Genomic DNA, 12,500 nt, shown 5'->3' with positions numbered 1-12,500 from the left:
CCAAAGGGAAGCATGACCTCTAGGAATAGTATGTCAGGTGTTTGGATGGTTGTTGTTTAAAATGATTGTTGTTATTAATGTTTGGCTTGAAAGATGTAGCAAAGTAAGTCAGGCAAAATGTACGTGAGTCCTCAAAAAAAAAAAAAAAAAAAAAAAAAAAAGATATTTGTAAGGAATGATTGAGTTTTTGTCACAATGGAAACACACTTATGTCTGTGTAATGTATTGAGTGTATGCATGCACTTTTTGTTGAGTGTTAATGTATTACTGGTTTTAGCATGACACTGACTGGTGTTAACTTTAAGGAATAGTTGATTTAAAGACAAATTGTAGAGTGACTGGCATGAGTGACTGAAGTGATGATGGAGTTTGAAACATTTACACACTCACACTCATACTCATACTCATACTCATACTCATACTCATACTCATACTCATACTCACACTCACACTCACACTCACACTCACACTCACACTCACACTCACACTCACACTCACACTCACACACACACACACACACACACACTCACACTCACACACACACACACACACACACACACACACACACACACACACACACACACACACACACACACACACACACACACACACACACACACACACATACACACACAGATAGATATATACACATATCACACCACACAGGGAGAAGAAAAGAAAAGAGGGAAGAGAGATTTAGAGAACAAGGCAGTGAGAATGGAGTGGGAGAGAGTGCAAGAATTGAGCAAGAGAGCAGTAAGAGTGAGAGGTCAAATTCATTCATAAAAATGTTAGTAAGATTAAGTCTTTAGTTAGTGTGATTTTATATGCTAGTTTTGTAATTATGTATAATAAGTACAGATATTAGTAGTTATGATTTGACATAATTTTGTAAAGTAGCTGTATGTATAATTTATTTATGTAGTTGTAATTGTTCAGTTAGTTTTGTTTGACAATTCAGTTAAGTACTTTTTATTTTAAAACTTAACTGTTTGCAAGAGTTGGTCTTTGGTGCTGTAGTTTTGCTCAGCTGTATTGCCTTGGACCAGAGTGTGGGTCGCAAGTGGTCCAAACTGGTAGTGGTCACCAAGCCAAGCGAGAAGACCATAGCTGAGAGAGACCGCGTCCTGTCTGAGAAAGTTTCGCGCAAGACTGTACCCATTGTGGACCCCGACACTGGGAATGTGAGCGTGCAGACCACGGAGACCATTGAGCGCATCATAGAGCGTGAGGTGACCTTCACACACCGGTGATAGTTGAAGCTCAGTGTAGGGCTAAGGGGAGAGAGAGTTCTTAGGATCTAGGACTGGATGCACCTCGTCAAGGCACGCCAACTGAAGGTCATAGTGTTCTGACAGTATGAGCTTCATAGACCTTGAATGTTAGTGCCCTGAATGCCTAGTTACCTGAGTGAGGCAGCTGGAGATGGTAGTCATTATCCAGCATAGATGTTGTTGGAAGATTTCATAGTAAATATCGGCTGATAATGTTAGCATCAGCAGCTGGCCCCCTCGAACCTTTCCTCTGCTCATTGATGAAAGTAGTATAAGGCAAAGTTACCTTGCAGTTTAGATGTTCTCCCTAGGCTTTCTACTAGTTCCCATAGAAGTAAAGATAGTACCTACTTCTCTCTGTTAGTGAAATTATTGTTCCAGACACTTGTATTTAAGTAAAGATCAAAGAGCAGATGGCAAAGGCCTCTCCACCTAGCCCTTAGAACTGAAACAGCGTGCTTGGGAATGATTATCTAAAGGCATATTGTAGCCCCACTCTTTTTATACATCTTCTTAAGCCTGCGTCCAGTTGTCCAAGTTGTTTTTTTCACCTGGTAGCAAGATTAGAAGCAGCTGTTCCTCTTCCACCTGCAATTGTAGATTGTGATGAAGGCTGGACCACCACATCACCCTCATTAGCTGCTTGCCAGCACCCTCCATCTGTGGCACCAACAGATCTTACAGTATATGTATGTAAAGGAGCCAAGAGTTCTAAGATAGTGCCTTGGTCAGGTGCACCTGTCACAGATCTGTGGGATGCTGCCATGTAACATCTGTGTTCTGGCTGCTGCACTCTTCTTTAAATCACAGACTCTGGGACATAAACCTCGTCAGCTGCTATTCTGCCAATCCACCGCCAGCACTCCAGCAAGTTGAGCCAGTGCCATGGCTCTCTGCCCCATTTTGGATGTTGGAGGGGATGCTTGTAGGGGCGGTCTGCAATTTTAAAAAAGCTCACACCAGTTGACAAATTAAGCCATGAATTGTCTCTTCAGAATCTTAAATTGTTTCAATTAATGTAGAAATTGTTTGCATACAACAGGAATGTTAACTTGACATGTTAATGAAACTGGGATATACTATGAAAAAGATAACAATTTGGTAAACTATTATGTTAAAATAAGTTGCTCAAATGAACTGTATATGTGAGCTGCAACATTTACATAACAAGATGTGCATGTGTACATTTTATATAAAAAGGGCATTTATTCAACATATTGGTGTAATATACAGCAGAACAACTTTTGATATGATGGGAAAGCAGAACATCATATGTTTATCAGATACTGAAGTGGCAATATTCGTCAACCAGCAGCTTCAGTTTTTTTCACAACTGATGTAATCCCACCACTGCTATGTATATGCACATGAAATTTACACTAACAAGTCTGTATTTGCCTTCTTTCTTCTGTATTTCGTCTTTGTTAAAGCCTGTACTTTTACTAAACTCTCTTCTAATGTAGTGCAATGTTTATTATTCAGAATCTTTCCTTCTCTCTCTCTCTCTCTCTCTCTCTCTCTCTCTCTCTCTCTCTCGCTATTTTAAGATCACTTTTCCTTTGTATTTTTGCCAATTGAATCACGATGTATCTACTGTGTATTATACAGCTGTTTAATTAGATCTTTTCACCCTGTTGCTATCTGCACTTCTTCGTGAGTGACATTTCTGTGTCTCTTTTTCAGGTTTCTCTGTAATGCAAGTTTTGTTTTTGTAATGTACAGTCACTGCATTTGTCTCTTTCTTAATGTTATTTTTTTTCTGGGTTTTATCTTGAATTCTAATATATGTTATATTTGTATTGTTTGTCTTTTCTATCACAACTTCTAAATATTTTAACAAGTTATGTATTTTTTGTTTGTTTATTTCTACTCTACTTGTTCTGAGCTTCCTTCTCATACCCACATTTTTTCTTTTCCCTCGTGTTTTAAAGTTACTGTTGTTATTTAGATAATATTAAAATTTAGTGCTTAATATTTGAAGCTAATACAGATACCTATGATAGGAGTTAACAGTTCAGTTTCTGCTTTTATCTCCAGTATGACAGTGAAAATGGATTTCTAGAGAGAATCAATTTCCTTGTATTTTTTCTTCGTTAACCATTTGTAATACTGATAACATATAAGATAATCCTAAATTTGCAAAGCAGTAAACAAAGCAGTTGAATGGTTCATCACCATGCAGTGAATGATCAGGGGAAAAGTCATATGCAATAATTGTAATTGCTCTGTTCAGTAGGAGGGATGTGCAGTAATCTTAAAAGGATGCTGAAAATCATGACTCAAAACATTTAATGATTGCTCAGTTACAGAATTGACAAATAGTGCGTTGTCATAGTTAATTGAAATTCGAAAATTTAATTCAAGAAGTGACCCAGACATAAAATTACAGTTAATTTTCAAGCATTATTACATGAACTGTTCAGCAGATTTCCTTAGTAGATGACCTGTTTTCTGACAGCCATTATTTGCTGTTTTTTGTACATTATATTTTCTATTTGCTATTTTTTTTTTCTTTTTTTTTCATATAATGTTGCTATGCTATCTTACCTATTGGTTCCTAGAAATGTATATTTATCTGTAGTTCATGTTATAATATAATGGTGTTAGATATTGTTATGTATCTTTTATTTTTAAAAATGGCTCAAGACCAGATCAAAGGCTAGATCTGATTGTATGGCTTTTTCAAGTATGTTTATGTATGTTTTTTTTATTTTTATTTTATTTATTTATTTATTTATTATTTTTTTTAAATACTGTATTTAGTAATTGGTACTTCTTATATGCATTAGTTATTTACTTGTTTTGCATGTTTGTAATTCAATACAGTTTATTGATATCTTTGTGTGAATAAAGTGCAGAGCTAAACTAATTAGTTAATAGTGTAGAAATTAGAGATTTGACTAATATCTTCTGAGCTTGTAGTTGTCAGTTTTCATTGCTTAAAATTGTAAGGAAAAAAAAGCTGCTTATTTAGAACCAACTAAGAAGCTTGGAAAACCATAAACAAGCTGTAGATTTTGCTCATTAGTTTTCATAATCTTAGTACATGTGCCTTAGTGTGTTAGAATAGCATATGCTTCCAGATGGACTATCCAGAAGATGCCCTTTCATTAACAGATTTAGAAGTTAGATGCTCCAAATGTAATTTATTTTTTGTATTACAATGTATTTATTACTCATTGATCACTTTTATTTTGAATGTAAATGTTGTAAAGGGAAAAAAAGGGAATTGATTTGTTTCTGTATTATTGTTTGTATTATATTATGTCAGTAGAAGCAAAGCACTTAGTCCTTATTCATCACAGAGCTTGTTTTGACACTAACAAATTCCTCATATGTTCTTCCAGGTGGAGACCTGTCGGGAGACCTTAATGACTCTCTCTCTGACTGACAGTGAAAATGCTAACACGAATTCGGAAGAGATAATGAAAGCAACAAAGGTGACTGATGGGGAAGAGGAAGCAAATGAGACTGGAGAGGAGAGAGCAGGTGACAACCAGGACAGCCACAGGAAAAAGTTGAAAGCTAATGAGTCCCTCGATGACGATGTAGATTCTGCTGGAAACTCAACTGACGACCAGCTTGCAGCCGATGGGGCCACCATGTCAACAGACGACTCGGACCATGATGTTTCCACGCCTCTACCTCAGACTTCAACTCCAGATGAAAATGCAAATAGTAAATATTAAAGGGGGTTCCATTCACGTTCAGTCTGCGTCTTAGATGTATGAAGAAAAGTGCAAGAAAAAAATTATACATCAGTTGTGATTTGATTTTAATATGTCTATATATATATATATGTTTAAAGAATACTAACAGTCTTCAAATGATTTAATCCTCCAATTCTTGGGAATTCATAACTATGGTGACCTAAGACTTCAAGCAGTAGAATGTGAATGTTATGTGGAACTGTGACATGGTCAGTGATTGTGTGCTTGAAGGAGTATACATATCATAGCGTTTTTCCGTGCAGAACAGTTGGAAAATGAGTATTGTTGATATGGTTCCTGATTGTGAATATTTGCTCTAACAGTCACATTTCGTACAGAAATGAAAGAGGGTTCTTGGGCACTGATCATGAATTATTTGGGGCACATTTTCTATCTGTTTTTTAAAATACTTCATGACTTACTGTCATTTTTTTTTTATAAGGGTTGCCAAATGATTTTGAAATGATTGATGTAACATTAGCTTTAACTACTATGACCTGGCATTTATCACATGATTATTGAATATGAGGGGGAAAAGGGGAAAACATTATTGCCTTAAAATCAATTACCACTTGATTCTGCGTATATGAAAAATATCTGTTTAAGCATTTTAACGGATGGATTGTTAATGCATTTATGATTGGTAATGATTAAACAGGCATGAGTTGTTGTCATTTTACATCAGATCTTTAATGGAAGTTTGCAAAGCTTTAGCCAGTAGCTCTAAAGCATTGTCAAGCAGCTTTACTGTTCGGTGAATGTTGATGCAAGCTATAAAAATTGTTTCCATAATGTGGATATACAATCTATAGTTTATATTCTGATTGTCGGAGTTCATATGTGTGAGTGCAGGTGTAAATATTGAATGAGACAATTATAACATAGTTATTAAGAGTTCTTAAGATGTTTTGTAAGGATTTTATATTGACCAATATCATGTGAACATCCAGAGTCTGTCGTGTAGTTTGTACCGGGAATTATGAGTGAGCCAATTTTAATCAGTTATGGTTATTTCACTTCTAATTTTAAGAAGATTTTGTTTTTAGATGAGCCTGTTAATTGTTTAGATTGTAATTATGGAATTGTAAAGTTGTCATTTTGAACTATCACAGTTGCAGTGTTTTAGGTTACCTAGAAAAGAGCCCATAGTGTAATTTTTCTATAAACATGTCGGGTCCACTGGCAATTCCAGAGAACTTGTAAAAAGAATTTAACTGCCTCTGTGATTGATCAAAATGTCTTCCTTTCTGTGCAGCTTTTTCCTAGCACTGTGAGCAAGCTATGTTCATACATACGATGATAATCTTTTGTAAATAAAGAGTTATACCAGATAAGCTGTGAATTTTTGTTTTCTTTGATACTTACAGACTTTACTTGAGAGTTTGATGATTGTCTTAGATTTATTATTGATGATGTACAATAATCAGCTGATTCATTTGATATTTCAAATATCGGCAGTAAGGGATTCACAAGCTAATCATATACAGCTAATGAATAATCAAAATACACGAATTTGATAATGCCATAAGACAATTAGATTTATTTCCAAATTCAATTGATAGTTTGTACTAGGATCCTTTGATATTCATCATCATAAAAAATATTCTTTGTAAATTATCTTAGAAACAGACTTGCTTTTCCTTCAAGGCCAGAAAGGTCCCTTTACCATTGGGATAGAAGGATTCTAATCTGTCGTTTTTACTGTCTGTCAGTATGTTGCTGACCTTTTGAAAACATTTTGTCACAAATAAATCTTATTACAATTGGCAAATTAATGCCGCTATGTATGCCCAACTTATATAAAGCAAAGTTAGGGAAAGTAGTGTAAGTACAACACAGACAAATGCAAGATGGAAATTAAATAAAACATGAAGCCTATCCAAAGAACAGACTTTCTGAATTAATGGTTCTTGTGTCGGTAAATAATATCAATGTTACTGGCGAGAACAGAGATAGAGGTAATCATAAATGTTCAGTTGTACTGTAAGTGGAGTTTACAGCAACATTCGAGGAGTTTTGAAAAGACACCACGAGTTCTGATGGGCAATTATAGGTGTTCTTAACTAGGGAATAAGGGCGAAAATCCTATATTGCTTACTATGATCTGACATCACGCTAATCGAGGTCAGTGTGTATGATGAGGTTGTGAACTCATTTCTCAAAAAAGGACAAGAATAGCAGAACATATGTAAGCATGAGAAAAAAGGAAGAGAACAGAATAGAGGACGACTTGTAGACTGCTCTTCTTAGAAAGGACAAGGCTAAAGGAAATGAAGTGAGTAATTACAGACCAATCATGTGTCTACCACAAATGTGGAAGTTGGTCACTAGTGGTATGGATTACGAGACTTGTAGCGACTTGGTTGAGAGTACTTTGTTTCCAGGAGAACCAAGAAGGGATACCGAAAGGGGATCAGAGACACAAAGTTGCTCATAGACAAATAAATGCTGAAGACTTGCAAAAATTAAAAGTAGAATTGACTATGGTCGGAATAGGCTACCGGAAGCCATATGGGATCTTGATCCATTCCTGGACTGTGAAGTCCCTAGAAACGGAGTGGGTAGGAGACAACATCTTAACTTTCGTCCGAAACTGCGAAGGTGTGGCAGACGATCCTGATTTCAGACAATAAGAAATTAGCAAGTGTAGGCATTAAGAAAAGACTTCCACTATTTGGCGTTGGTCTGACCCCAATAAATCATCCTATGGATAGCCACGGCCTGACATTAATTGGGTAAATGGAATATAAAAATTCTGCCACCTTCTATGCATGGATGACTTGAAGCGCTACAGGAGCAACGAAAATGAAGCGGGGAGATTAACACCTACCATTTATATCTCCACTAAAGAGATGAAATGGAGTTGAAGATAAACAAATTGCTAAAATATTGCAGCGGAAAGTGAGGAAATGCAAGTACAGGTGAAACTGTGCTGACAACAGGAGAAATCAAGAGAAATCAAGGTAACATACAATGCCAAAGTATTTTAGAAGCAGATGGCACAAATGTACATTCACATGAATGATGCAATTAGGAAAGATTATTACCGATATCGTGTTTAACTTTTAACCTGGTTAAAATTGGGTGTTGTCTTCTTTACAGCACGTGGATCTGAGACCTTGGAACGGACGAGAGAAAACCGGATAGGTTTTGACCATCCTCAAAGTAACGTCGATGGATTTTATTTCGCGAGGCAGGGATTGCAAAATGTGCTAAAAGGACCAAATTAAGTGAAATTTTAACGAAACGATTGGTACGGTAAGAACACGACAGTGTTAACAGTAAAGTATAAAAGAAAGACATAATCAAAGGGAAGAAGGAAGCGAAGAGTCATCGGATGAATCAAGAAAGTGTTCTTGAAGAAGATTGAAGGTTTGATTTTTTTTCATAAAATCTGCAGTGAGGCAATATGGAGATTAGTGGTTAGCTTGTCGCAGGTAATACGTCTTCTCGTTGAAATCTGCACGCAGCGTGTGTTGAAAGCTTGACTTGGCACATTTTGCCTTGCGTTGGCCAGGTGGAATCCCACCTTATAGATTTTCCTCATTTTTAGTGTGCGAGTATCAACATACCGTTTACTATTATTATCATTATTTTTTGACCAAGCATTTTTCGGATATGGAAGTAGGTTTGCTCCCTCCTTCAAAGCAAGTGCATAACCCGAAGTAAGTATTTATAGATATATATATTTATGGCTTACACAAAGAAAAGTATTTATAATATGTGTGAATTAATATTACACATTTTTAAAACTCCACTTTTTTAGGGTGTCCAAACACGGTTGAGACCCCACCCCCGTTAAGGTAAAAAAAAAAAAAAATTGTAGGTTCCTTATGTACGTTCGTGACCAATTCAGAACCTGGTTATACCATTGGGAAGGGTATATGATTGCACACAACGTGGCATTAAAAAATATCACTTTCACTTTTTTTCTGCGAATATTTATGTTTTCAGATATTGAAGCAAATATTTAGGGAAAATGCTAAATCATTTTGTTAACCTTTTATTGAAACTGATTTATTTTCTATGCTTATTTTCTCAAATATTACGACAAATTTAATTATTTAGTATACAAAAGGAAGATCTTTTCTTCACTTTGACCCCCTTTCCCCCGTTAGATACTTCAAAAACCTTCAAAAACCTCTGATTATATCGGGCAATTACTGATATATTATACTTTATCATTGTCATCATTGTTATACGATTACACTAATAGGTGTGAGTGTTCAGTGTCCTGTGTGCTTTTCGAAGTTATTTTAGTAAATGGCGAATCCGGACACCCAACTCCCACGCGCGGGCGGGGAACCGTCCCGCAGCGGAGATGGAAATAAATGAATACATAAGATTTATAAATCGACAGTAAGCAGTTGAATTTCACGAGGTGTGAACACAATTGTCCCCGATCACTGTTCGAAACATTGCTCCATGAACATGAGGAAACTTGTACAAGCATATAAATAAATACTCCAGCATGTTCAAAACTCGCACACTGTCCAAAAATATCTTGTCTACAGCGTCGCTCAATACTACGTCAAACAGGCACTTTCCACCCATTTCCAAATGCAGAAATTCTTGGTGGTCAGGGATTTACGGAGAGGCTGGCGAAACCCTCATTGCTCGTCTGGATTTGGGTGATGAATGAAGGCCCGGTACGCTGTTCCATCTCGTTCGTAAATATGTCATGCTGGAAATGTTAGTACTGGCGATTCTTAAAAACGTCTGGAGGACAAGCAGTAAAAACACATTACACGGCGAAAAAGTCTGGAAACTTTGTGGATCTAAAGGACGGTGAGTAAGGGTAACAGTAGGAGACCCAAAGATGGAAAGTAGGTGGGTCTTGGCACTTTTTTTTCTTCTTTTTTTCTAGAGGGAAGAACACACCTGCCTCATTTTCCTTTTTGTCTTATGATATATTTTGTTTTTCCTTTATTTCCTCAATTTCCATTACCTGTATTATGCATATATGTTTTTATGGTGCAATAGGCAAAGTTTGGCATTGCATAGAGGAGGTGGTGCAAAACCCCTAATCATTCTTTGTTTTCCAATTGTGTTCTCATAAAGGAAATGGCCGATACGAATGTCAGAAACGTTCACGCACACTTAACCACAAATAAAAAAAAAGCAATAAAATGAAAACGATACCATGAATTGGAAATAAAATCAATAAAAAATCCCCTCGAGTGGGAGTTGGGTGTCCGGATTTACCATTTGCTAAAATAACTTCGAAAGGCACACAGAACACTGAACACTCCCATCTAGTAGTGTGATCGTATGACAGTGATGACAATGACAAAAAATACACACAAGAAAAAGTGCCATGACCGTCACAAGCTTATTATTCCCATTCCTCCCTCGCCTCGACTACGCCCTGGCACTCGCCTGCGTCCCTAACCTCGGACCCTCCTTCTTATGCAACACTTTCTCTCCTTTCGCTCCCTTAATGCGTACCCGCTTGTCTCCCCCTCACGCTGGATATCCTTTGCTGACTCAGCAGAAATTGCCATGTCAGTGTGACCTCACTGCATTCACTCCGCGCCTGCTATTAACAGTGTCCCTTTTACTAGCCGTTTTACAAGCTATGTCGTTGTATAAACATATCAGGGAATGCAGAAGTTGAGGTCCAATTGTTCAAAATTATGTATATATTTTTGTGGATATAGGCTGTTCGATCAGTAAAGAAACATATGAATGTCCCGGTGTATATTGGGAAGTTTGAATATAAAGGAAAAACAAAATATATTATAAGAGAAAAAGGAAAATGAGGCAGGTGTGTTTTTCCCTCTAGAAAAAAAGAAAGAAAAAAAACTAGTCTCTCTCCTTTCCTTCTCCTCTTTTCTCTCCCTTTCCTCTTCTCTTCTCTTCTCCTTTCTCTCTCCCTATCCACACCTGCTGTTAATGAGATCCACGGATGTAGAATGTGCAAAAGAAAAATTATGAAAATGAACTTTGGAGCTGGAACAATAAATTGAAAAGCAATGAGAGAAGAATCAAGAAGAAACATAAAAAACAAGGACAAAATCCTATTCAGAGCGGGGACAAGAAAGAAATGAGAGCAGCGAAAAGCGAAGGAAGCAAGACCAAGAGCAACAGCAACAAAACCGCAGTCAAGGGAAGCACAAGCAGACAGGACACACGTAGACAGGTAAGAAGGGATTCGAAAAGAAGTGAAGTAGATAAAGAAATGAACTGGAGACAAACAAAATAAAAATCAAGAGATCTTAAAAAAAAAGTATAGGCTGAGACAAACACAAAAGCAAATGACACACAAAAGGAATCTTAGTAAGAAGAAAGAAGGAGAGAAGAAAAGTGTGTCGTGGCAGATTAATGATAACGCCATCGAGTATCACGGCATTCCCTTCATACTTTACATCAATGGTTACGAAAACTTGAGCAATGAGGAATATCAGTGAAAGTTCTAGTTTAATGTTTTTTTTCGGTTAACTGCAGAGGCGTGGACAAGCATTCATAGATTGGAATCAGTCACGAGGCTGTAAATCTAAATGTATCCTTGAATAGCATGCACTCCAGCCCATGCACAGCCAACGACCCTCGTCCCAGCCCACGCAAGGAAGAGGCATAACGAAATCACACACACAAGTGACAAGTGGCAATTCGAGGCGAGCGAAACACGGTGTGGAATTACCATAGATTTCCACGAAGTAAATTTTAAAACTATTCTGCATAATCCTCAAAGTCAAGAATACGATTGTAAAGCCATATGTATCATAGGCGGCGAGGACTTTCATGCTGGATCTATGAGAATTGTGAAATCATAGTAATATTAATCAAATCATGAGCAAATGAATAAAATTAATCTTTAGTTTTACATTAGTTTGGTGGCTTATATATTCTTTTGAAGCGACATAGATGATCAAATGGACCGAATGGAATATATATATATATATGTATAATATATATATATATATATATATATATATATATATATAATATATAATATATATATATAATACACTCACACACACACACATACATACATATACCTATATATGTACACACACACACACACACACACACACACACACACTATATATATATATATATATGTGTGTGTGTGTGTGTATGTGTGTGTGTGTGTGTGTGTGTTTGTATGTGTGTGTTTGTGTGTGTGTGTGTGTGTGTGTATGTATGTGTGCATGCAGACGTCTGACTACCAACATAAGTGAATGCGTTGTTTCTGATAACTGAAAATGAGTAGAATCCAATCTCTCTCTCTCTCTCTCGCCAATGATATCAATCGAATACTCGCCAAGGGCAGCTGGGTTCTCCGCTTTGTTTACATTTCTCGCATCCCAAGTAGGAGGGTTTAGGTAAACCTCTGAGCCTTTTTTAAAGACTTCTGAAGAGACAAAGGAAATTTGAGCCGGGCGGCTGATAGAGGTAGGAAGGAAAGTTAATATCGCAAACACACAAACACACACACGCGCGCGCGCACCTACACACACACTGTAAAGAACTTCAAGTTTAGGATTCTGTGAAGGTTGGCGCGGTAAACATA

At 36.8% G+C, this 12,500-nt stretch overlaps 1 protein-coding gene across 50 annotated transcripts in view; it reads left to right on the top strand.

The window, feature by feature from the left end:
* Nucleotides 1–6,326, top strand: part of LOC122255487 (scribble planar cell polarity protein) — a 247,701-nt gene extending 241,375 nt beyond the window's left edge. For 43 of the 50 annotated variants that reach the window (XM_086548694.1, XM_086548713.1, XM_086548683.1 and 40 more), the window contains one exon: nucleotides 4,622–6,326. In XM_086548694.1, the coding sequence (XP_086404820.1) occupies nucleotides 4,622–4,963 (342 nt within the window). In that variant the 3' untranslated portion in view covers nucleotides 4,964–6,326. Of the gene's footprint in view, nucleotides 1–1,049; nucleotides 1,233–4,621 lie in introns of all 50 variants that reach the window. The other 7 variants (XM_086548671.1, XM_086548670.1, XM_043019590.2 and 4 more) reach the window with 1 other exon arrangement.
* Nucleotides 6,327–12,500: the final 6,174 nt, after the last annotated feature.

Source organism: Penaeus japonicus, unplaced genomic scaffold (genome assembly GCF_977035675.1).
Source record: "Penaeus japonicus unplaced genomic scaffold, GWHDUDI00000001_assembly GWHDUDI00000021, whole genome shotgun sequence".
In the NCBI taxonomy this organism is placed as follows: Eukaryota; Metazoa; Arthropoda; class Malacostraca; order Decapoda; family Penaeidae; genus Penaeus; species Penaeus japonicus.
Note: the sequence above shows the minus strand (reverse complement) of the source record. Positions and strands in the feature narration are given on the sequence as shown.